This window comes from Gracilinanus agilis, chromosome 5, assembly GCF_016433145.1.
Source record: "Gracilinanus agilis isolate LMUSP501 chromosome 5, AgileGrace, whole genome shotgun sequence".
Lineage (NCBI taxonomy): Eukaryota > Metazoa > Chordata > Mammalia > Didelphimorphia > Didelphidae > Gracilinanus > Gracilinanus agilis.
Window position 1 is genome coordinate 91,265,239 of NC_058134.1, and position 27,552 is coordinate 91,292,790.

At 34.1% G+C, this 27,552-nt stretch overlaps 1 protein-coding gene across 1 annotated transcript in view; it reads right to left on the reverse strand.

The window, feature by feature from the left end:
* The window catches only part of RBM33 (RNA binding motif protein 33), a 167,461-nt gene that overhangs the window by 114,355 nt on the left and 25,554 nt on the right, over nucleotides 1-27,552 (reverse strand). The window contains exons 3-8 of the mRNA XM_044678623.1: nucleotides 21,755-21,803; nucleotides 19,129-19,205; nucleotides 17,069-17,381; nucleotides 13,279-13,395; nucleotides 1,831-2,002; nucleotides 381-589 (exon numbers count right to left, since the gene is read on the reverse strand). Of these exons, the coding sequence (XP_044534558.1) occupies nucleotides 381-589; nucleotides 1,831-2,002; nucleotides 13,279-13,395; nucleotides 17,069-17,381; nucleotides 19,129-19,205; nucleotides 21,755-21,803 (937 nt within the window). The remainder of the gene's footprint in view (nucleotides 1-380; nucleotides 590-1,830; nucleotides 2,003-13,278; nucleotides 13,396-17,068; nucleotides 17,382-19,128; nucleotides 19,206-21,754; nucleotides 21,804-27,552) is intronic.

Consider the following 27,552-nt stretch of genomic DNA (forward strand, 5'->3'; position numbering starts at 1 on the left):
TATTACTAAAGATTCATGAATCAATAAAATATTCTAATGTGAAAATGTGTTATTTAAAGGAATAATTATCTGGATGCTTTGTAACCTAAGGAATTACTATCAGCTAATAAATTTGGACTGCCACGTATTGAATGATTTTAGAACAGATTTCTTTTGTACCAAAAAAATGATAAGGTCAAAGACATGAAAACATAGCCCACATAGCATGATATTTTAGGATCTTGTACCTTACTGCTTATACATTTATAAAGGTTTATTTTTATCAGCTCTAGCTTCTTAATTTATTAATCTCACAAAAATGTAGCAAATAGATGTATATAAAATAAATATTTTAAGGCATCACGCTATTAAGATGAAAAAAAAAAAACCTCAAAAGTTACCACTACAGGAGGCTGTGTAGGTAGAAGGCCAGGCCTGTGATCTTTTATTCTTCCCCTTTCACTATTATCTCTTCTCTGCTCTCCCATTCCACGACACATTAGAGAGCCTCCTCTCCTTCCTCCTCTCCTGGAACCATAGCGTCCTTGTTTATGTTGCCGTTCCCTTTCTTCAAATTCAAGCAATGCTGCTTTGGCTTCAGCTGAAAGTTCTACATGAAAAGATGCATATGTGTGAGACAGTTTCTAAAAAATTTCCTGGAAACTAAGGTGAGAAGATAAGAAAGGAACAAGTAACCATATGATGATGTAACTCACTAGTACACTGCTATATTCTGAATAGACATTAAGCAAGTATTGAGAACTACCATAAGAATAAAATAAATTTTACTTATTACTCTCTGATTATCTTTCAGTGACAAATTAAAATCTGTTACCTAAATGATCATAAACTTTAGAGAAAATGTTATATGGCCTTCTGTACCTATGATGTTGAGAAAAAGGTCCTAGATTCAGGAACCAAAAGACCCGAGTAGAAGTGTCCACTCTTCCACTTCAGAGCAATATGGCCTGGGAACATCACTATAAACCTGTTTTCTCTTACACTGAGGTCAAAGGTTATGAGAAATTGTTTTATAAAACATCAACTGTAATGCAAATATGATTCTACTATCAGTACCATCAATATAACTGAAATTCAGTTGTTTACATTTTGAAATACTTCAGCACTCTGAGCAATGCAAAAACAAATCTTAACTCAAGAAGCCTGAAAATGAAGCTTCTCTCTTGCCTTTTAATAAAGGGGGAGGGGGGACTCTTTAAAGTTGTATTCATGGGTCCTCATCCTTTAAAGTGCAGAAAATCTATCTAGATATGATTTTTAAGAATATATAATCGATTTTTTAAACAGAAGAGAATTTTATTATAACCTTAAACTACAGAATGATTCCTATACAGTTTATGCAGTGAATCAGCAATTATTTTTCTAGTAGCTCTAAGTGTCAAGATTAATTTCACTACCCCTAGTAATAAAATGGTTTCAAATGACATCTTTAATCAGCAAGTAAGAATGCTTTCCTCCAATTGAGACAAGCTGTCATGAAGGTCACCAAAATGTGACAGGATGAAAATTACATTTGTAACTTCAACTGAAATGTTAATTTCACTTTAAAATGTTTTCTGAACTATGTCCAGATTATAAATCAAGATTTCAGTATGATTCACTTTTTAAATGTTCCAAAGCATGTAAATTGTATTTATATGTAAATAATTTTCAGAATGATTTAGTAAATATATATAATTTGTTTAGTAAAAGAAAAACTTCAAATTTTACATAATATTGCTGGTTCTTCTACAAGTTAGTAAAAGTTAGCAGTTTATATAGCATTTGGTGCATGTTAACTCATTTACTCTTGACAATAATCCCAGAAGGGAAGTAGGCAATAAATGTTACCCAAAGTTTCTGGAATGTTTCTTCTCTCTCTCGGTACATCTGAGAGTCTAATAACTGTTCCTTCTTTTCGTTCAGTTTTGAAACGCTGTCGTCCAGATTCTTCATCATCTTCCTCCTCTTCATCAGATTCCTCTTTAATTTCCTTTTGGAGTTCCAGAGTTTCAATAGCTCCCTACATTGCAAGTGGAATATTTAAAAAAAAAAAACAAAAAAAAAAAAACCAAGTACAGAGAATTAGTACCATTTCACATAAAAGATTTTTAAATTCTCAAAAGGGAATAAAAGTTTATATTTACTTATGAAGGGTACGTGTTGGAAAATGCCCCATTTTTTGCACCATATATTAAATATGAAGCCTAGTATTGGAAAGCAGTCCCTAAAGCTTTAAAAGTGAGCTTTTTGAAAGAAAAATACTCACCAGTTATTATACTTGCTATCAATTTCCTGTTAATCTAAGAGTTACACCTGGCTACACTTCTCAAAAGACTGTTGAATGATTCTCCATGAAAAGTAGATTCCAGAATTTAAAACATGCCCTTGGAATTATGTCATCCATATTGAAGTCCTACACCCCAGTTTAAGGAACGCTGAATTAGAACAAAATTTAATCTCAACAATTGTCATTAATGCTATAACTGTGGCATACCATTATAACCTATATCCCCCACCCTGAAAAACATCATTCTTCAAATATCCCTATAGTTATTCATCCTAAAATGCCATGACTTCTACCAATACCCTCTATCTTTTCTCTGATTATTAGGCTTCTACAGGCAATTAAGTGAAGATTTCACATATGTGCATGTACAAACCCAACAATGACACAATTTCATGGTAAGGATAGAACTGAAACAAGTTGTCAAAAACTGTCAGTGAAATTCAAGCATGGGAGGGGTTCTACCAAACTGAAAAGGTTTCAAACATGGATATGGATTCAAATCTCACCTCTCATGTTCATTATCTAAGTGATCTTGGACAAAACTTAACTTCCCTGGGCCTCAAGATCCTCATCTATATATCTATATATCAAAAATGAGGTTGGATTATATTGCTTTTGGAGTGCCTTCAAGCTAAAATTCTCTGATCCTTTGGCCTTGTAGTCAATCAATCAAGAAGCATTTATTAAATAGCTGCTATGTGCTGCTACTGAGATAAGCTGTTGGGGGGAATAAAGAAATAAAAGTCATGGCCCTCAAGAAACTATTCTATCAGAGGATATAATATTCACTGGTAAGCATATTTAAAACATAAAAGTAAATAAGAGATGATTGGGGGAAGAACTAACAGCTGGCAAAGGGAAAGGAAGTTAGGAAAAGTTGGTCCTTGAGATAAATCTTAAAGGATGCAGGAGATTCTAAAAGGCTGAAGGAAGGAAGGAGTATATTCTTGTTATGGGTACAAAGTGCAGAGATATACAGAAATATAGAAAATAAAAATGAAATGTTGTGTGAGGAAGAACATTAAGGTAAGCTTGGCCAGAATGCAAAGTGGGTTATGCTGTGGCTAGAGCACTTGGCTTGGAGTTAGAAAAGGTTGAGTTCAAATCCAGCCTTAAATTTGTATTAGCTGTGTCACTCTGAGCAAGTTAGTTCAACTGTTTGCCTCAACTGTGAAATGAGAAATCATAAGGGCTGCTGTGAGGACCTAATGAGATATTTGTAAAGTACTCAGCATAGCACCTGGCACAGAGTAGGTACTTCATAAATGCTTGTTCCCATGAAGGAAATAATAAATAATGCTGAAAAGGCATGTGAAGCCAAGTTGTGGTGATCTTTAAAAGCAAAACAGAGGAGTTTGCATTTGATCATAAAGTTAAGAGGAGGGGTGGGTGGTGAAGGGGAAAGTAAAAACAATAATCATGTAACCATGGAAAATTTTTCTAAAAAAATAAAATATTTAAATTAAAATAAATAAAATAAAATAAAGTGACGAGAGATACTAACATTTACTGAATAGAAGAATAACAATAACAAATTATTAGCACCTATGTAAAGGTTATCATTTGAGGCAAGGGCCTAAATTAGAAAACTATTGCAATAAGCAATGAAACCAGCATTTATAAGTGTCTACTACAATCCAAGAACTGTGCTAAGAATTTTTCAAATATCATCTCATTTTATCCTCACAATAATTCTAAAAGTTAAGTGCTATTATTATTCTCATTTTGCAGCTGAGGAACCTGAGGCAAACAGAAGCCAAATGTTACAATCATTGCACAGGAGAGTGAGTGTCTGAGACCATATATGAATTCAAGTATTCCTAACTCTTAGAGCTCTATTTACTATGCTGTGCTGCTGCCTCTAAGAGAACAGGAAAATCAGCAAGAGGTAAAAACTAAATGAATATGTGATGAGAGTGGAAACTCGCAGGTGAAAGACAGCAAGGTACAGTGGAAAAACCAATGGATTTAGTCAAGAGGATTTGGCCTCAAATCCTATTCCTGCTATTTAATACCATGTGACTATAGGCCAGCCACCTTTCCTCTGACCATGTCTGTTTCTCCATTTACAAAATGAAGAAGAGAGGGAAAAAGGGGGTGGGGGGACGCCAAGGGGAGGAACAGTGTTCAATGCATCTCTAAATCTATGTCTGATTCTAATAGGATGACTCCCAAGGTAAAGGACTGGAAGGGCAGTGTTGTCATCAACAAAAAAACAGCACCTCAAAATCTCAGAATTGATAGGGGTTCTCAGAGGTCATATTATCCAGCTACAACCTGAAGGCTTTGTGGACAAGGGAATGTATCACCCAGTAGGGCAGCCCATTCCACTTTTGGGTAACATTAATCAAAATCAGACTTAGAGCTGAAAGATATCTTAGGGATAATCTAATCTAAACTGTTTCTTTTACAGATGAGGAAGCTGAGTCCCAGAGAAGTTAAAACTTCTGATTACTGGAGCAGGACACCTTTGCTCAGCAGTTTCTACCCATCTATCTTAATCTAAGGCAAGGAAAAGAAGTCTAATCCCACTTTATATCAGTCCTTCAAGTATTTGAAGACTATTACAAAGGAGGAAAGATAACCTTCAGGTTATCCTAAAATGTACAAATCTGGGATAACAATGAACATTTACATGGCATCTTAAAATTTGCAAAGTATTTCATATACAGTAATCTGGTTTGAGTCTCACAAACAACCATGTGAGGAAGGAATTAAAAGTATTAATGTCTGCATTTTACAGATAAGGAAATGACCTCAGAGAGATTGAATGACTTGTCCAGGACCACACAGTAAGTGTCTGGTGAGATCTGAAAAGAGGTAATCCTGACTTAATGCTAACTGTTACATGTCAGGAACTGTGCTAGGCATGAGTATAAAAACAAGTACAACAAATATAGGTATATGCAAACTAGATACAAGATAATTTAGTAGGACAGGGATTAGGAAAGGCTTCAGGGAGAAGACAATGCTTAAACTGAGTCTCGAAAGAAAAATAGAATTCTAAGAGACAGCTCTGAGAAGGAAGAACGTTCCAGGAATTGGGCTTGGCAAGTACAAAGGCATGAAGATGTTAATGACATATATGAGGAATGCAGAAGCCAGTATGATTAGACCATAAAGTCCATGAAGTGAAATAAAGGTGAAAAAGTAGGAAGAGGACAGATAGGTTGTGAAGGGCTTTAAAAGAGAGAGGAATTAAGGGACAGGGGGTCACTAAATTTTATTGAGTAGGGGAGCAACACAGGCAGACAGGGACTTTAGAAAAATCACTTTGGCAACTGTGTGAATGATTAGATTAGAGGACAGAGAGGGAGGGACTCAAAGCAGGGGAACCAACTGAAGGAGTACTGTTATAGTCCAGCTGACAGGTGATAAGAGTCTGTGAACTAAAATAAGGCAGTGGCTATGTGAATGGAAAAAAGGAGGACAGATACAGGAGATATTATAGATAGAAATAGCAAATCATTGACAAAATGAACAAAGTAAGGCTAGGGAGAGATTACCAATACAATCTGCTAGAAAAGAATCATTCATTTATCACTACTCCCTGGGTCCAATCATCCACACAGTTCCAAACCCACTAATTGCCTTCTCACTCAGTTCTAGTACAGTGGAAAGAGCTCACTAGATGTGGACTCAGAAGACTGTGTTATATGTTAGTAGTATGACTATGGATAAGTCACTTAACCTTTCAGAACATCAGTAAAAAAGAAGAAACTAAATTAGATTATCTCTAGATTTATCATCCATAGCTTTCCAATTTGTTGGCAAGAATATCTCAAGAGGCTTTTGTTTTTATCTTTATACCCCCCCTGCCCAGGACACTAATGGATGACTAATAAAAACTTACTGAATTTAATGAACAATTTTGAGAAATGCATGCTGTCTCTTAGTGATTACTTTTCCCAATTCACAGTGCTCTCAAATCAACTATTTAATAATACACTTTACAATGTATTTTGTCATACAAAGGCCGGTCTAGCTAATAAATTCAACAAGTTTCAACCAAAGAAGCCAAATCCCTAAAAAGTGAATTTTTCCCCCCTGTCACAGAAACTCATCTGCTAAGGCACAGGATGTGTGACTAGGTCCAGGTCAAAGATCTGGGGCACACCTGGGGGGGATGGAAGTGGGCGTGGGGGGAAGGGAATGGGTAGGACTTCTACCTAGGGGTAGTGTTCCAGGGTGAAGAGCAGACTCCAGGGAGTCTTAATTAAAGAGAGGACCTGGGAGTACTTCTTGTCTTAAAGAGGAATAGACTTGTAAGGGATAGGAGACGGAAAGGATGGAAAAAAATTATCTACATATTTGAGGTAGGCAAGTAGAAGTCTACATAAATCAGGAAGAAAGGATAGGAGCAGCAACTGAAATTTAACATTTCTCTTCCCTGAAAAAAGATTAAAGAAGGAAAGAACATACACACACAGTTGGGAACAAAAATACATGTCATTAAACAGGACAAAAGGAGGGAAAGGAAAAAAGGGGAGAACAGGAAGGGGAGTAAAAAGGACAGATTAAGGGAGGGATTAGTTCTAAGCAAAACAATTTCTAAAACTGTAAAAAAAAAAAATTTTTTTTTAGCAGCTCTTTTTGTGATGGCAAAGAATTAGGAAGTGGAAGGCTGCCTATAAAGTGAGGAAAAGCTGAATGAATTGAGGATTAAATGTGATAGGATACTATTGTGTTATAAGAAATTATGGAGGGGATGATTTTTGAGAAACACAGGAAGATTTGAATAAACTAATACAGAGTGAAATGAGCAGAACCAAGGGAACCATTAATACAATTTATTATAAAAACAAACTTCAAAAAATTTAACAATGCTAATCCCTGTAATGGCCAGTCACAATTCCAGAGGACTCTTGAAAAATATGCTATCCTGACATCTGGGGTGGAGGACTCAAGAGTACAAATTGAGAACTTTTCTTTGGATGTGGTCAAAATAGGAATTTGTATTGCTTGACACACTCTCTCTCTCTCTCTCTCTCTCTCTCTCTCTCTCTCTCTCTCTCTCTCTCTCTCTCTCTATATATATATATATATATATATATATATATATATATAGTGTCTTGGTTTTTTTTCCTCTCAGAGGAATATGGCCATGACATGTGAAAGAAGAGGGAAGATTTTTTTTTTGCAAATCAAAAAACATAAATTAAAACAAAAAAGTTCTTTAATTATTATGCCCATAAATATTTTCTTCAAAGATATAGATTCCAAAAATTAAAATGATTTGGGTTTCAGATTTCTTCTGATTCTATTACTAAATAAAAGATTTTAAAGTACATTCCATTTAGTTTGATATTAGATTAAAATCTCAATAAAATATTTTATTCTGCCATCAATTTCTCATAAATATTTCTTAAATGAATCTTGCCTACCTTAATTTTATTTAAATTTAATCCCTTCTCAAGTATTTAGTTCAATTACATTAACATTTCTAACAATCACACATCTAAACCGCCTTTTGCATCTCAATAAATTTTACTATACATACCACACAATACACACACATTACTGAAACATGACAAAAGGAATTATCACTACAGGCTAAAATATTCACATTAGCATTCCTGTAATTTTGTCCCACTATTTAAGAAGGTATAAATATAATATTCATTTTGAGAAGTAAAACTTTTAGAAGCTAATCAAACCATTTTCTCTACAAGTATCTTTTATATAAAGACTGCCAGATGATTTCACTGCCCATTTAAAATTCTTCTTAGAAAAACAAATTTTCATAAAATACAGGCATACAAAAGGAAGAGGTCAGATATATCGATTAATAAAAAGCAGTTCTTTTTTATTGTTTTTTTCCCTTCTCATGCTTTTTTCTTGCATGAAAGGCCAACTTTCCAAATATAGTGTAAGGCATCTACAAACACTGTTTTATAAATATAAAGATATATAAATATAAAGATAAAGTATAGAAGATAGTCAAATATACAATGTGTATTAAATACACATTTAGCCATAACATCTCAAATGTTAATACATTTAGGGGTAAATATTGTTCATTTACCTCAAATATTCAGTTTCCTTCCTACCCTGAAATCATGAAATTTCTCCCCTCTCCACTAAAACAAATTATAATCTTCAATAAGAACCTATATAATCCAAAGAAGTCAACCTTAAGAATTTAGACTTTTTAAAAAGCTCACAAATCCTTATGGCCAAACTGTTCATATAAAACAACAGCAAGTAGCTAAGGTAGCTATGAAATCAGAAAATCTGATGTTTCTCAGCTACAAATTTTTGTTAATCTCAACTTGGCTCTCACAAATACGCAGCAATCCTTTTATTTATTTCTCAAGATTCTCACTAGTTTTTTCTTTCTTCCCAATAGCCTAAATGGAAAAAGTGGTCTTCCTTCTTGCTAAAGGGGCAGTAAATAGAGCACTGGACTTGGAATGAGGAAGATCTAAGTTCAAGTCTTGCCTCTAGCTGTGACACTAGCTATGACCCTGAGCTTAACCTATCTGCCTTAGTTTCCTTATATGCAGAAAAGTTATAATAATAGCTTCTTGTTCTAAGTCTGTTGTAAGATGATAAAATAGGATTATAAAGCACTTTTCAAACTTTAAAGTGCAACATACATGTTATTTGGGGACAACTAGGTGGTGCAGCAGAAAGAATGTTAGGTCTGGAGTCAGGGAAACCAGAGTTCAAATCTAGTCTCAGACACTTACTAGCTATGTGACCTTGGGCAAGTCATCTATCTGCTTCATCTGTAAAGTGGGGATAATATTACCTACCTCCCAAAGTTCCTTTGAGGATAAAATGAGATATTATTTGTAAAGGGCTCTGCAAACCTAAACTACTATATATGCTAACTATGATTACTATTATTTTTGTTAGCATCATCATCTTTCCCTAAAGTCATCCCATCAATCTATACACAAGACCAGTTTGAACCAAAAAACCTACTGGTAGCCACTTGAGATTGCCATGAAGCAACACCTGGCAAGACTCCCCACCATGCCACATAATGTCATGACTTCACCAACAGGCAGAGAAGGCAGGGCTGCAGTCTCAGAGGCCCTCTTTGGGTACCTTATGTTCCATACATGTGTTCCCATGGTAGTAGGTCATAGATTCTGGACTAGAACCCAAGGTTCCTCTTGGCTCTGTTTTTTTAATAACCAAAGTTCTTTAAATCTTAGTCTCACTAACATTAAAAGTAGGAAAATTTAAGAGTGAATGCTAATGGCTTGACTTAAAAATTAGTCCAATTATTATGACTCTAGTAAAAGGTATTTAACAGACCTAGAGACAAGAGGTCTTGGGTTCAAATTGGAACTCAAACACTTCCTGGCTATGTGATCCTGGAGCAAATCACTTAACCCCCATTGCCTAGCCCTTACCACTATTCTGCCTTGGGACCAATACCTAATATCAATTCTAAGATGGACGGTATGGGTTTTTAAGGGGGAGAAGGGAAGATTTAGACACTTTAATTGGCCTTCAGATAAGACTATATAAAAATCTATTAAAAGCTTTACACTAAGACAAAAAAAGGATTTAGTTCCAACTAGGAAATGAGATGTCCTGGGAAAGTTAAGAGATGGTGAATAGGTGCTACATTTTCAAAAATGAAAATAAGCTTTAAGAACAGAATTTTGCTAGATAATTTTCTGTGGTGTGAGGAGAGGAAAAAGAGGCTGAAAAAAAATCAATAGAAGAGCAGAATTTGTTTGTTTTTTTAATTTCATTTCTAATAGAATTTGGGAACTCTCCCACTTCTGTAGTTATATCCCCAGAACCAATTCAGTATAGGGCAAATAATAAGAACTTGCTAAATGCTTATTGATTCATTTTCAAGAAAACTCACAGAACAAGGTATTCAACAACTGCAGTATCTAAAAATAATTTAGTTGTTTGAATAAAGTCCTAAATACGGAATGTGAAGCCTTTTTAAGTGATGGCCCTAAAAAAGTAGAGAATGTTGCTTTAAGCATGAAATCAAAATCTGAAAGCAAAGAGAACTCACTCAAATCCAAAACAAGGACAAAACACTTAAAACTCTATTTTTTAATTTTCTAATTTATGGAATGGAATTTCATTTATCTATTTACTTCTTCTAGAACAGACATGCTCAAATTAGGAGAGATGAAAAATAAAATTGGAGGTTTATGAAAGGTATAAAGTCTGTATTGCTCTGTGGAGAAAAATAAAAAATGGTATCCAAGAATAAGTTAGACTACTGAAAGATTATATCTGCAAGCTCTTTCTAAGTTTCTTTAAAGAAAATTTTAAAATAAAGTAGTACAAAAAAATACATGTCCTGGTTAAATGTTGTAATTCTACTACATATGCCTATACATATAAGTTATATGAATATAGCCTAGTCTTGTGACTTCATCTCTGCAACTTAAGTCTCCAGGGTTGTCTCAAAGCCTGAAAAGTTAAGTAATTTGTCCAGGGTCACAAAAAAAAAAAAATACTTGTCAGAGGCTACCCTAGAACCCAGGACTTTCTGGCTTTGAAGCCAGCTGTCTACTATTATGCTTTTTATTTCTATAAGTATTCATATATTTATAAGTATACTTATGTAAATTTTACTTATATTTCTGTCTCTCTCTCCCTCACCCAAAGCATACACTGAATAAATATTTGTTGATTATTTCTGAATGGAAACGAGTTATACTGCTAGTGTCTGATATTATAAGATTAGATTACATGCTGCAAAGAAGTAATACAGTATCAAAGACAAATCATTTAAAGAAATCCTGGTAGAGTTTAGGTAAAACAACACTGGACTACCCATGTCACATGACAGACATTCAGGTTTATGGACAAAAGAACTGTAGGCACCCAAAATTCAAGTGAATGCAAAACATTAAGACTATCAGCTACACATACAAAGTTTCCCTTAAAGGTGAAAGAACCTAATATACAAAGTCCAAAAGTAAGCTATCAAGCCTAGATTATCACCAAACCATAAGCACAGAAGAAGAAAAAAAAGCATTTTATGTTTCTTTCCTACTGGCAAAAGTAATTGGAATAATTGTGAACACACATCAATTTACTTAAAATCTTTAAGTATAGAAAAGTAGAATTGTAAGCTCCTTTGTAGTTTCACTGTTGTCTTGCAGTGTCTTGTATACTGTAGGCATTTAATGTTTACTAAATTGTAATGAATATGTAAGGTAGTTGGGTGATCCACAAACACCTACACACAAACTAATATATAAAAAGTGACTAAGGTGGAAAATGAAGCAGAGAGGAAAAAAGCACTACTTAGTAAAGTAAAAAAAGAAACCCAATGAAGACAACTTGGAAGGTAGGAGGGGGATGTTGCCAGGGATTGAGAGAAGGCTTGCAGGAAGGGAAAACATTTGATCTTGGATTGTTAAAAGGGTGTGACCAAAATAATGGTATATGTGCAATTTTACTTGTGGACAGTCTCCATCCTCTCCACTGAGGAAAGAAATATTATCTGCTAACCAGAACCAAGATGATGAAAAAAAATCGTCTACTACTCCATCACTGTTTCTCTGGACTTGTCATTTTCTAGTCATGTACAAACTCTTACAATTCTGTCCTTTAGTTTTCACCGACGAGAGTAAAATCTAGCTCTGATGTGCTATGGTATGTATCCTGCTATATTACAGTATAGCCTTGCCATAGTATTATATAATCTAATAAAATGCCACTCAGACTTCTGACATCAATGGTTGGTATGCTTTTACCATAACACACTGTTGCTTCATTCCTATCCTCTCAGCATAAAGAGGGAACAGTTAACACCATGCCTTCAAGGACATTTAGCTCTGGAGAGCAAATCCTTCCCTTTTTATTGCCAGTTCATTTTCTCCAAGTGATGAAACACATCACCCTTATTCTTGGCACAAAGGTGAAGAACTAAGGGAGGAAATTGTACATGCTATCAAACTTCCTTGCCTGGTCCAATTTTGCTTAACTTTTTCTTTGTTACAAGAAAAAGTTCAATTTGGGGGTTTGGATTAATCAGGTAGGATTATAATGGTATGAAATACAAAAGGCATCAGAATTAAAAAGCAAAGTGTATACTAGAGGCATCAGAGCATAATAGACAGGGCTGGCCCTATAGTCAGAAAGACCTGGGTGTAAGTACTGTCTCAAACCCAATAGCTTTATGGCCATAATCAGTCACTTAACCCCTCAGTGCTTCCAGGAAATTCTCTAAAACTACAAAATGTAGAGGGACAGCTGAACTGCATCACCATCAATAATATCACAAGTTGGGAGAGAATGAGAGGAAGAAACAGAAAGATGCTGTCACCCCCTAATCCCTGCATGATAAGCAGTCCAAATCCTTTGCAGAAAGAGTCACCTAATATATGGAGTACTATCATTTAATATGCCTAAATGATATCACCTAAGGCTCTGGCTTTGAGCAAGTGCCTCTACCTGAAAAACACAGAAAAGAGGCTGGGGATAAATGAATAGGCTAAATAGCTAGCCAACGGAACTGATATTTTCAAAAGGATGCCTGGGGGTTTGGGGGGGGACTTTATGGCCTTAGTAAGAGAGATATAACAAGCAAGTTATCTATGATTCTATACAAAGGGGGTTACAAAATAAAATAATTCTGTGGCTTTTCCCCCACTCTCAGTAAAAAAGTTGCAGGGGTACTGAAGAGGTTAGTATCCATTTTGCCAAAATTTAGCACCATCTACATCTAAAGGATCACTATTATCATAACAATGACCCTGAATAATCAATAAAAGATTAAATGATGCTTGGTTTATTTTAAGAAGGCAGTGAAGTTATACAGCAAGTTTTTAAAAAGTTATTTCAGGTGTTTTTAAAAGTTAAGTAAAATATTTGGGCACTAAAAGTTAACTCTCAGTTTTCAAAAAGTCAGCCATCCAGAACTTATATCTGAAAGGTTCTACAGAAAACTAAGATTTTTAAAAATTGTTATTTATCTTTGTTGTTTTAACTAATCCTAAACAGAAGATTTTACTTAAAATCTGAACAATCAGCAACTCTTTGACCTTCTTAAAAGATGAATAAAATACCTCTTCAGATTCAGGAGCGGCTTGGGAATCAGCCATCTCCTCTAATTCATCTTCAGCCACATAGTCTTGCTCTTGCATTCCTTGCGGCCCACCATAAGACTGCATGTATTCTTCATCCTAATAGCCATTAAAGAGAAAAGTTTTTCTCACGTATCTTTTTTTTTAAACACTTTATCATCACGAATCATGCTGTCATTCCAGTAAACTTTTCTGGGAATAATGTGCCTAGTCAGGTTCAGACAATGTAAATGAGACGTCAAATAGGTCGTAAATGAGAAGTATAATCATGCTGCCTAAATACTGTTTTTAAATAACGTAATAGTTTTTACTTTAGGGAGTCCTGTTTAAAAACGTATATTTTTTCTTTCCCTGTCCAATGCTAAGGGAAAGAGTTCTTTCTGTTCAAACAGAAACTATCTGAGTGCTATCAGAAATGAAGAAAGCATTTAGACAACTAGTCAAACTTTCAATTGCCTGTACAAATATAATCCAAGTCTACAAATTCAATTGTTTAATAAGCACTAATTAAGAGCCCATGATGTGCAAGATTTTATGCCGATTTAAGTCATTAATTTCAACTCAATCCCACTTTTTAAAAATCAGAACTGATCATTATAGAAACAAAACAGACAAGATTTTACTTAAATCCTTTTCTATTTGCTCTCTCCACTCTCTGGGGAAAGCAAATCTCTGTGATATCCCAACTACTCTTCAATGAACAGTAAAATTTAGACAACAGGAAAAGGAAAGAAAAAAAACAACCTATGTAATATACTAACTAAGAACTCATTCCTTGAATAAATGAAAATTAGTTGAATCTTAATATTGGTTATAGTCTTTGTTTTTTTAGCATTGAAAATATTTAACTTCTTTCTTCTATAGCTCAAGAATGCTTCGTAATTTTTCAGTTTCCATTTTATTTCCCAGAAAATACTAACCTCATCCAATTACACTGGATACCACTAGATGCTATTCATGTCAAATACCATTTTGGGACCTCAAATAAATCCAGAGTACAAGCATTGTAAAATTAAATTTTTAACCAAGATATACAGGAATAGAGTTCAATTAGCAGGGTACTCCACAAATATAATAAAATTAAATTTTAAAAAAGTTCATACTCTTTTATCCTAAAACTTTCAGTTCATTATTTCTGCAATATCATGCTACAATGAATTAAGAGATCCTAAATAATATTTTATTTGCAAAAGATCAGAAAGCCTATCCACTATGACCATTTACTAATAAATGTAATTACCACAGTTAACTGAAATCCTAAGTTATAAGTCACAAGTTGACTCTGATTAATAGCATGTGCAAACTTTTGCAAATTTTAATGATTTTATGCCTCCGTCTTGTCCTAAATGCTTAGATCAAGCTTCTCCTCCTGATTTTATGGCCACATACCAGCACTTGGCAAATGTATAACAGTAAAAAAACCAACACTATCTTTGACATGAAAACCACTCCTAATGAGGGAATTGTTTAATTTAAAAATTATTATTAATTTCATTACTATAAAACAGCATTTCATATACACCTTTCTTCAACCAGGATGTTTCCACTGCTAAGCAAACACTACATATTTCATGACTAAGTTGCGTGTAATGTTATCAACTCCCATACCAAAAAAAAAAACTGATTAAAAAAACTAGTGTTTTCAGAAAAATATGCCTGAAAAGCCCAAAATCTTATAGAATAGTAGCAGAAAACCATTTTTAAAAAATTACAGTGTACATAAAATTATAATCAGTGTTAGGGTACTCTGAGACTAGTGAAAGAAACAACTAAATTGCTTAAAGCTTCAAAATTTGTTATTTTGCATATGTACTTATGACAATTTTATTGCCAAGACTCCAGATGTTATGTTAAAAGAATCACTTTACATAAATTCAGCAGCAAACTCTGCTGGGATGCAGATAAGGAAATTTACTCAATTTGAAAATTCTGTTTCTCCCTAGAGAGAATTATAGAATTTTAGTTCTTAAAAATCGACCTTAATAGATCATCTACAACCCAGGGTACGTGAAAAGACTGTGGGGGAGGGGGTATCAGTGACCTTAGTTGGGAGCAGAGATAAGGGAGTGGTGATGCTGCATTCTTATTTTTACTAACTTCTAATTGCCATTTAGCATTTCCTTCCATTTTGCTATGAGGCAACAAACAATACTCTGAGTCAACAGACTACCCCAAAGAAAAAGTTATGGTAAAGAATCATTGATTCAGTATAGCTCTTTCATTCTACAGGCAAGGAAACTGAATCAGTCACTGGATAAAAATAATTTAGCACATTTAAAAGAGCTCAGAATTAAAATAGCTCTCTTTCTCTCCCCTTTAAGAAAATTCAATTTAAAAGGATGCACTCAGTAAGGTTACTTTGTACATTTCTAACATAAATTTCTACACTTCAATCCAGAAGATAAGTCCAGGAAAAAATTCAAGAGTACCTTCCTTTAGTTTCTCAGGAAAGGGAAAGAATGGCTTGATGACAGCAGTAGAGATAGGTGACCAGTGAGGGAAAAGGAGTAAGCCATATGGAAAGTTTACTAGTCAAAAGGAGTTTTGAGGCAAGGATGGGGGATCAGAAGGAGCAGGGAGAACCAATCATCACCAAGAGCTCCAGATGCCCAGAAAATACTGCAGATCATACTGCCACCACCACCACTTCCACTCTACCCCACCAAAGTGGCCATCCAACTTTCTCTCCCTCTACCCATCATCTCTCATTCATCCACAATGATCTCTTAATCATTCCCTAAAACAACTAATTTCATTGTTTTTACTGCCACTGATTCATCATCCTCCCTTTGTCACTATCCCCTCCCTTCCTCAATGCACACCCAGCTAACAATTTTGGGTCTCTTCATTAAAACAACCATTGTATGAAGATAGATTTTAATATTCACAGATGTTTGCATTAGGAGTCAAATATTAAAACACAATTATTCAAAATATATAAGCTATACCACCTTGACCAATAAAATCACCCATCATCTCTTAAAAATCTTGTGCTTCACCTATAGAACTCTAGTTCACTAGTAAATGAAGACAGAGAAATGGACTAATAACCACTTTTACAGAAACTGAAATAGGTAAGAGTGTTATGAACATGATCATTGTTTTTTACACTAAACTTCATATAACTATTTAGATATTTTTCCCTTGAAGACTAAATAAGACATGTAAAAATAACTTAAATTTACTGTTATTAACAAGAAAAACCATAATCCCCCAAATTAAAAAAATCAAAATAATCTCTTCCATCTTGATTACAAATAACAAATTATATGGGTGATATTTTCCTAAACTAACCTCCAATCTCTTTATTCTGTTTTAGACAGTTCTCAGTTACAAAAAAAGATGAATGAGCAGGACATCAATCACTTTGGAATATTAGCACCTTAAAGATGTCTTTAGCAGGTCAATAATCTTTTCACCTTCGAAGGACTTTATCAGATCTTGTCTAAAGCCTGGATAAAAGCTTTTGCATTAAGTACTTCTAACAATTGGCAGTGTATCTCCACCACACAAAGCTGTTTTCTTCCTTATGGACACAATCCTCAAGGTCATGATTCTCAGCAGCTTTCCAGCACGACAAAGAAGCATTACCTACCGCCAAACAAGCTGTCAACACAAACTTTGTCATAGCCTAGATAAAGAAACTGGCAGACAGTGATAATAGGTCTAATTTCCCTCTCTCCCAAGGGAAGTAAATAGATTTCAAATCAGTCTAAAAACCTATGCAAGGAAAGAAATGTTATCTTTGGAGGTACAAAAGAAAAAGACTCACTGGAAATTCATCTAGAGGTTCATTGATTTCAATGTCTAGCACTTCATCATTGTCAATTTCTTCCTCCCCCTGTTCTTCCACATATTCTATTTGGTCTTCTGTCAACTCAGCATCATGGCCTTCATATTGTTCCTCTTCAGTATAGTCTTGAGGGTATAATTCAGATCCATCAGATTTGTGATAAATCATTTCATCCTCTCCTTGTTCATATTCCGATTCATGTTCTACAGATTGATCATTAGTATTGTCGGAGAGTTCAAATGATGTAACCATGCCAGATTTAGGATTAAGACTAATTGTGACACCCTGAGAACTAAAGTAGATAAACATAAACAAAATGAACCATACAATTAGACACTAATGCAAAAAGCTTGTCAATTTTTTGCAACAGAAATTTAAAACACAGTGAGAATTTAAAATAACAAAACAGGCAAATAATTCGTATTTCCTTAAGCAGTGATCTAAAATGAAGCTACAGGTATTGTATGACTCGATTAACAAAATCATCAGCTACAAGCTATTTGATCAAGATAATAAAATCAACCAGATGGGTCTAACAGATCTATAAGGCAAAAATCCTTAAGGGTAGAGGGAAAAACTGAATGTAATTTCAAATTTTGAGAATAAAAACTAAAAAAAATTGCTATAATTATTTCTGTTTTCAAGTACTTTGAAATTAAAAACCATATCTGTAATATTAACAGAAATAAATATTTTTATTTTAAATATTTCTCACCATATTTTTAAATGAAGAATTTACATGTTAAGTAATTCTCTATTATAATGTATCATTACAAACTTTAAAATTTTTAAGAATTTATTTATAATAAATCCTATTTATAACTGTTTAAAAAGTTAAAAATATTAACAAGCATAAAATATTATTTTATCTAAAGAAACACAAAAATAGATACTAAGTAATGAAGATAGGAGAAAAAGTCAAATTTATAAACTAATACTTTAAAAAATATAAATAACTCCAAATGATGGCTTGATATACCATATGAAATAAAGAAAATTCTGAAATCAAAGAAATTCTTGGGAAAAATAACTTAGGTTGAAAAAAAGTGTTAATATTCAAGCATAAAGTTAAGTAACAAATACCTACTGAACTATGTATCAGTTAAGTATGACTTAAAATATATTCAAGACAACAAAAAAGAACAAAACACAGCACCATAACAAACATTAAATTTACTTTTCTATGTTAGTGACTGAATGTCAAATTCTTTCCTTGACTTTTCCCTTAAAATTTTAACAAAAAAGGGGGCAGCTGGGTATCTCAGTGGATTGAGAGTCAGGCCTAGAGATGGGAGGTCGTAGGTTCAAATCCGGCCTCAGATACTTCCCAGCTGTGTGACCCTGGGCAAGTCACTTGACCCCCATTGCCTACCCTTACCACTCTTCCACCTATAAGTCAATATACAGAAGTTAAGGGTTTAAAATAAAAAAAAAAATTAAAAAAAAAACTTATAAAAAAAATTTAACAAAAAAGAAAACAATCAATTATCTGTTGTACTAAAGTATACTAATAATTCAATTTCTTATAGACTCTTGGAAAGTATTTCAACAAAAACAGGTTAAAAGATAACAATGATCATAGTAAAATTATGAATCCAAAGGAACATTTCCAAAATATTCATCTTTGGAATAAAATAAAATAGTATAGTAAAACTGTAATCAAAGGTGCAAAAAGAGAATCTTCATAGGATCCTCACAGGCTATTAGCCTCAATTTAAATTAACTGGTTTTAATAACAGGATTTTATGTGTTTTAAAAAATTTATATTTGTTGATCTTCACTCAACATATCAATAAATTTAACATCAAATTTTCATTAATTTTTTGAATTATCTATTTGTAGATAGAAACTATGTATGTACAAATTAGAATATAAACAAAAAAATTCATTAGGACAAACATCAGAACAAACACTTTAAGCATAAGTTTAAGTATATGAGTATATGGCATGCAGTTTTAAATGTAAACATACAAATACATATGTACTTTTCTTCTTTCAAGTAAAACCAAAATGTAAAAAATTTGAATTTAATAAGGTACCTGAAATTTAGTTCATCTTCATTATCACTTTGCAAAAGATCATCATTTAGTTCTTCATCTGACAAGTCTGACTGATTCTGGATGAAAAATTTTTTTTAATAATTTAATATTTGTCCTTTCTATACACATTACAAAAATGACAAATTTATAATGTTCAAATTATTCTTAACCTTTTGCAAGTGAAACATGTTGTCTAGGAATACAAAACACAGAACCACTGATTAAGAGTTAAGGTAATCTAGCCCAATTCCTTAATTTTATAAATGAAGAAATGAGACCCTTTCCACAGCACCAAAACACTTCCATATGATATACCAGCGAATTACCTAGACAAATTTCTAGGTTCCATAGGATGCTATAGATATTAAGCTGGAATTCAAACCACTTTAACAAATTGTTATCCCAAGTACAAGAAACTGCTTTCACACATGGGATACAAAGACAAAATGAAACAATCCTTGCCCTTAAATTCTAATTTTTATGTAAGAGATTAAGCTTTTTATTTCTACTTAAGAGATTAAACATATATACAAATACATGTGTACCATCTAATTTGAAGAGGTGGGAAGAGGAGAATATCCAAAAATGGGAAGGAAACATAGGGAGATTAAAAGATTTACAAGAAGTTGTAGTTGATAGTTTACCCTAGCCTTAAAGACAAGGATTCTAAAATATACTGATTAGGAAAGTACATTTCAGGATTGTGTGAGGTAACAGTACAAAATGGAGCTGGAAAAACAGTTGAAACCAGATTTGAGGTTTCTTAAATACTTGCTTAAGTTATTTCTATTTTGTCCTATAGAGAATATTTCTGAATAGAGAGATAGGATGATCAAATAGCCTCTTAATAAGATTATTTTGGTAGCACTATAAAAGATGGGACTAGAGATCCACTAGAAAAGCTTGAAGCAGAGAAATCAATTAAGAAGCTATTAAATGGTTCAGCCAAGAGTGATAAGGACCTGAACTAGGGTAGTGGTTGTATGACTGAAGATAAAGAATCCCAAAGTTGGCATATAAGGAGGTTGTTAAGGGGTAATAACTTAATTGTTTTAGAGCATTTAGGAATTTTCCCCTCATCTGTTGCCTTCTTCCACTTGTATTAGAGTGAATTCCTGTCAAAAATTTTAGAACATATTTTTTAAAGGGATTGTTTGTGAATAATTTAAAAAGGAGGCAACGTTTACGCAGAGCCAGCATGGGGTCATTAGGAACAAATCATGATACAATATAATTTCATTTTTTTACAAGGTTATTGGATTGGTAAGGAATACTCCTTACATAGAAGAATCCCAGCAAAGCATTTGATAACAGGTAAAGAGTGAGGGAGGGAAAAAAGGGACAAATGATGAAATTTAAGTTATGAGAGTGAATAACTGGGAGAAGGATGGTCACCTCAAAAAAAATAGTTAAGTTTCAGGGTGTGAGAACTTAAGATAAATCTGTACCCCGTTTTCCTTTTTTAAAAGGAAAGTTTAATTTTGAATTTTAAAATCCATTTCACTTTCATCCTTGCTCTTTGATAAGATTAAGAGCAAGGCCTAAGGCTTATCTGTATAAGGGGGACACATGCATACTCTGGGAGGATGCCAGAAGCCTCTTGGCTCCCTGGCATCCCAGAAAATGCTTGCCTCTTATCCCATGTGACTCCTGGCATCCAGAAGACTGGTCTCTGAACCAAGCTGAGGTAAAATCTGTCCAATCAGGGAGACCCAGAAAAAGTAATGACTCAAGGTGTAAGTTAATTGTCAAAGAAGCTCACCCCTCTTTTCTGACTAAGCAGCAGGCTGCAAGGGCTAAGCCGCAGGAGTGAACAGACACAAGGAACTCAGGTTAGCTAGGCGACTGGCCATTTGGCCTTTTTTTCTTTCTCTGACCCGCTTTTCATTCTTTAATAAATTTTCGTTCTTTAATAAATAATTATAAATTGATATATAGTCTTCAAAGAATTCTAATCATAACAAGGAATGTAAGAAATATTTCTGTTTTGGGATCCCAAACATGAGTTAAAGATGTGAATGGAACATAAGGTAAACAAACAATTAAAGATGTAGGAACAAGACAGGATTCAGGAGAGGGATCAGGGTCCAACTGAGAGTCAAATGTGCAGAGCTGAACATTTTAGATCTCCTTGTTCATCCAGTCCCAAATCTATATACTTTCATACATAAGGATAAATATATACACTTTGCTCAAAAGTGTGAGAAAGTGAAATACTTTTGTCACATGCTTTTCTGGGGTGAAATGAAATAAGTTATTTAATATTTCAAATTTAGTTTTGTGTATAACTTTTAATGAAGGTATAATTTATATGCATTATTATGGCATAACTTAAAGAAGTTTGTTTTGTTTTGTATGGGGGATAGGGAGCTATCTGATTTCATCATGTGAGGGAGCTCTTAATGACTGAACTCTTCTTTAAACAAATTAGATGAGAACTAACAACTCAGAATGTTAACTGAGAGGTAGACCATTGACTTATCCAGGGTCACCTAGCTAGGATGCAGCAGAGAGGACTTCTGACACCAAAAACAACCCTCCATCCTTTTTGAGACACTTATTCTTACTACTTAAAAGAAATTGAATTTCAAGGACTTATTTCCAAAAAAGCCCCCTTGTTTCTTACTTTTTTGCCAGACAGCAAATCTTCTCCAAGCAAATCATCTTCAAGTTCACTGGGGAAAAAAAGAGTAGCAAATCAATATCTATTTCTATAATAAAGAAACTTAAGACACTATAGTTTCTATTATATAAAGCAGCATCATGTAGTAAGACAAAAGGAATTAACTAATGGCTCTACTTTGGCTCTATGATTTTACAATGACTATTTGGACATATTTATAGATTTTCTTTCTTCAACTCTCCTCCAATAGTAAGTATAAGTACATATGTATGTATGTGAGTAGTGAGTATACAAATTGTGAAAATGGGATTAACTCTACCCTGCCCATTTTTAGATTTAATCACCACTTATCCTCAAGTCTGGGAAGTCTGTGACCCACGTTTGCAATAGTGGGTGATGTGAATCAGAATTTACTGACTGCCCCCTGGGCAGGTCTAAGCAAGGATTTAGCTGTAATTGGTACATGTAAACCAGGAAGAAAGCACAGGGAGTGCCAAAAGGAATGGTCTTTATAAACTGCAAGAACCTCCTATGAAAAGGGTCTTTTTCTCCTTGAATTGGACTGTGGAGGAGCTCTGGCTGAGGACCTTGGACTGCTTTATATTTCTCCTTAGAAATACCTTGACTTTTCCTTGGAGGTACTAGTCTCAGGAGGGGCCCCTCATCTGGGGAATGCCCCTTGGCTAAAATCCTAGCCCTTAAGCCCTCCTGGGATTGAGTGCATAGTCTAGCTCATTTAAGTTAGATCTCTTATTCTGTCCTCTTCTCATTTCTCTACTTTCCCTCTATTTTATAAATAAATTGATAAAAAAAAATTTGTAATTAATTAAATTCCTGGCAACCATACTCATATATTCAGTTCAACCATAATTTTACCCTTTACAATATATATATATATAAAGATAAGTGAATACTTACACACATAGACCCATGTGTATATAAAAACTCTTAAGTATATATATATGCTAGTACATATAATAAATGCTGATTGCTGACATACAAATAAAACAAAGTCGCATATTGTAAATATATAGAACCCCAAAGTGGGTAGCACTATAGTAAAAGTAGTAATAAGTTAGGAATCAGCTTCTCCCCCAAGCAAGTTATTCTTGGCCCATGTCCTCTTCCATATAATGAAGAAATAGATTAGATCATCAATCTCTAAGGTCTGAACAGAATTTAATATTATTAATCTGTGAGAAAAAAAACACTGAAAGGTGAGAACAGCTGATTTTTTTTTAATCAATACCTTCATTACCCAAAAATTGTAAAAATTTTATTCTGGGAACTTTGTCAAAAACAAAATAGTTAATATAGAGTATTGAAATAGTACCAAACGGCATTATCCTCTTAGAAATATATACTCTCTCTCTCTCTCTCTCTCTCTCTCTCTCTCTCTATATATATATATATATATATATATATATATATATATATATATAAAGTAAATATGAAATGATCTTAGGGGAGAGGGGATTTAGAAAGAGCACCTGTCACCTAGGAGGAATCTTCAAGTGAACAAAAGCACTGGGCCTTGAGTCAGGAAGAGGAGCTCAAATCTGGACTCAAACTGGGCAAGTCATCTGTTTGCCTCAGTTCTCTCAACTGTAAAATGGGGATATTGACAGTGACAACTCTCAGACTTATTGTGAGGATCAAAGGAGATAATATTTGTAAGTTACTAGGCACAGTATATCTGATATATAATATAAGTTTAATATTACTTCTTTCCCATTCTCAATAAAAACACAAATTAACAAAAATAAAAAATGTTTCACAAGAATAAAATTTTTAAATAAATTCATTACTCACCTATTATACAAAAAACATTGTTCTAGGAGTTAGTGAAAGGGTCATAAGAATAATTACTCTGGAATAAAAATAGGAACAAATGCTACCTATCATCTGTGTGATGAATTTGAGCAAGTGTTAAATCTTCCTGAACCTTAAGTCTATAATATTTTAAGGATCTATAAAATTGGAGGGATAAGGGGGTATTGGACAAGATGACCTTTGAGATCCCTTCCAGCTTAGATTTATGATTCTATTATTTGAAGATCATAGATGCAAATCCTGCCTACATGGAGCTTATAATCTAATGGTTGTTTTTGATAAATGTAAAATAAGTTAAATATTTATTAGGTCCTTAATACATGCCAGGTATTGAATTGACTCTCAAAGAGCTTAAAATTCTACTAACGAGTGAAGGAATATGACATGTGAGCAGGATAACAAATATAATTTGAACATCAAGAAGGCACAAACTAGGAGGATTAGAAAAAACTTTATTATTACCAGCCTTCTTAAGGAAAGAGGTGGTGTCAGAAGGGGGAAAAAAAATGAAGCATAGATTTTTTTAACATAGCTAATGTGAAAATTTGCTTCTCTTAGATAAGAATATTTATTATAATTTATTACATATTTATAATAAATCATATTATTATAGTTACATATTATAGATTTTTAATTACCTGCAGGAAAGCCACATGGTTAGCATGTCTGATTTAAATTAACAGATAATATTAAAAAAAGATGCAAAGTCATCAGAATAATATAGAGCTTGAGGTAAAAGTAGAAAATACAGGATATAGTTAAAAATACAAAAAAAAAAGAAAAAGCTTCCTATAGGAAGTGGCATACAAGCCTCAAAAGCCTTGAAGAAAGAGAACAGTTCTAAAAGGGCTAAGTATGAAAGAAATATATAGCAGTCAGGAGAGAGAGCTTGGCACATTTGGAATGGAGACGGCATAAAGTCCAACTGAGTTGGAAAAGAGACTAGAAGTAGAATAGCATAAAATAAACTTGAAAAAGTAGGAAAAAGTCAGTCTTTAAATTCCAAGTTGAAGAATCTATAGTACATTCCCTCATAAGCTCCAGTTTCCTCATCTTTTATGAGTCAATAACCTCAAAAAAGTTGTGTTGAGAAAAGGTATCCAAAGCACTATGCTGCTATCATCATCATCATCATCATCATCATCATCATCATCATCATCATCATCATCTTAAAAGTATCTAGGAGCTGCTGAGGATTTGGGTGCAGGGGAATAACATATCAGACACGGGCTTTTCAAAGATTATTTTGGCAGCTGTGTAGAGGATTGTCTGAGGAGAATATCTGGAAACAAGACCAATTTAATACAGAACAGCAGAGAAAAAATTTAGTACAGTACTACAGAAGGCTAGGTCAAGATAAAAAAGGATTATTTCTAACTTAGGAACAATGAATCAGATACGGTTTCATTGGGTAGCATTTTATCTAACTCTTGAAGAGCAGGTAGATAAAGAGGGGAAATACAACACTGCACGAACTGAACTAGGTAGAGGTGGGAAAACACAAGATATAAAGTGTATCTTTTTGGCCAGAGCAAAAACTGCAAAAAAAGGTCTGAGATATCTAGAAAAGGAAGTTTAGGCTTGGAAGCTGCTTCTACTTAACTTCTAATATCTAACAGTTGATAGACACATTCCTGTTATCCTGACTAGACTTAAAAAGATGGAAGAGAAACTAGTGGCAACACAGATTTATTCCTACAGAGATTAGAATCAAGGAGCCAACAATCCCATTTGCACAAAAGTAAGAGCAAAGTCAATTTGCTATTATTAGAACCTTACCCCTCCTGGTCTAGTGACCTTGAACAGATTTCTTAACTTACCTGGGTCTCAATTTCCTTTCCAAAGAAATGTTAAGAGATTTTTTAATAAAATATGTATGTATGTATAAAATTATACAAACTCCGGAATTCAATTTTATTTCCATAAGCTAATTTTCAAAACAAGCTGATAGATAAATATTTCAATAGTATTAACAACCCTCTCTGGATTCAAAGCACAATCACTCTCCATATAGTCTCATTCTATGAAATATATCTATTTATGTTCTTCATATATGAGTGCCAAATACTGTACTAAACACTTAAGTATACAGAGAATGTCAAGAAATGGTATTCTCTGCTCTCAATGAGCTAAATCTAATGAGTCAACATGAAAACTACTATGTACAAACAAGCTATCGATAAAGTGAAGGTTCTCAATAGAGGGAAGACATTATAATTAATTAAGAAGGATCAGGAAAGTCTTCTCACAGAAGACAATAGTTAACTGGAACTGGAAGGAAACCAAGAGAACCAGGATGTGGAGATGAAGATGAAGTATTACAGAGATGGAAAATAGTCACTAAAAATGCCTAGAGAAAAGAACTGGAGTTTCTTGTGAAAAGGACATCAAGAAGTCTGCTGTCACAGGATCAGAAGAGCATGTGAGGGCCTGTAAAGTATAACAAGACTGGAAAGGTATGAAGTAGCCAGGTTGTAAAGGGCACTGAATGCCAAACAGTTTTTTATTTAATACTAGAGGAACCACTAAAGTTTCTTGAGTCAATTCCCTGGGTGACAAGGTCAGACCTGTGCTTCATGAAAACTAATTTGACTGATAGTTGAATGGAAGGTAGACTAAAGTTAGAAGACACTTACAGCAGAGAAACCAATCAGTAGGCTATTTCAACAGTCCAGGAGGGTAGGTGATGAGGACTTGCACCAGGATGACAACAAAGAAAGAAAAGGGGGCAAAACAATGTTAAGAAAACAAAATGGAGGTATATTATATATTAAGAGGATGTTAAGAAGGTTACATGAGCAGAAACTGGCAATATAGCAATATGAATATGAGTGATGAGGAGTGAGCAACTGAGGAAGATCTCAGGTTCTGAGTATAGGTGATTGGGAGCACAGTCTTTAACAGTAATAGTGAAATAAGGAAGGAGGGAGATTTTGAAAGGAAAGTTAATAAGTTCAGTTTTGGACATGATGAGTTTAAGATGTCTCTGGGATGTTTGAGATGTCTAAAAGACAGTTGGTGACACAAGTCTGTAGGTTAGAGCCAAATAAGTACAACTGAGAATCATCAGCATAGAGAGGATAACTGAATCCTTTGAGAGCTGATGAAATCACCAAGCCAATCAATATAGAGGAAGAAGAGAAAAGAGACCAAGGCAGAACCCTTGGGATGCCTACTTTTAGTAGGCATGACCCATACAAAGATCCAGCAAAGTAGACCAAGAAGGCGCATTCAGCTAAACAGGAAAAGCAGGATATAGATATATCATTAGAAGAAGGTGATCCACAGTCTCAAAGACTAAGGGGCAAATATGGGGATGGGAGAAAAGGGTGTAGTTAGTGGATAAGTGATGGCCTGGCAAGAAGGAAAGGGGTCAAATAACTGCAGATCTCAGAAAGAATGAAAAATGGGGTTTGGACTTACAAGGCCAAGACAAAAGTGGAATGACAATAGACTGTAGAATTTCATAGTTCATGAAGATAGAAGTGGTGCATTTGTGGGTAATGGTAAGATTAAGAGTAGTAGGACCGGGGCAGCTGGGTAGCTCAGTGGATTGAGAGTCAGGCCTAGAGACGGGAGGTCCTAGGTTCAAATCCGGCCTCAGACACTTCCCAGCTGTGTGACCCTGGGCAAGTCACTTGACCCCTATTGCCTACCCTTACCACTCTTCCACCTATAAGTCAATACACAGAAGTTAAGGGTTTAAAACTTAAAAAAAAAAAAAAAAAGTAGTAGGACCAACCCATCTTTGGGTAGTAAAGCCCTCTGGAGAAGTACGTCATGTGAGATGAGTTAAGTTGAGGAACTGAGAAGTTGGAGTGTTTGTGAGAATACATACACTGAAATCTCCTAGTATGGCAAAAGAAGTTGGGGGAAAAAAACATAAAGACTATGAGGCAGGCACAAAGAAAAATCAAGGCTGGAATAACAATATTGCCTCAAGAACAGATAATCAATATATCACAAAA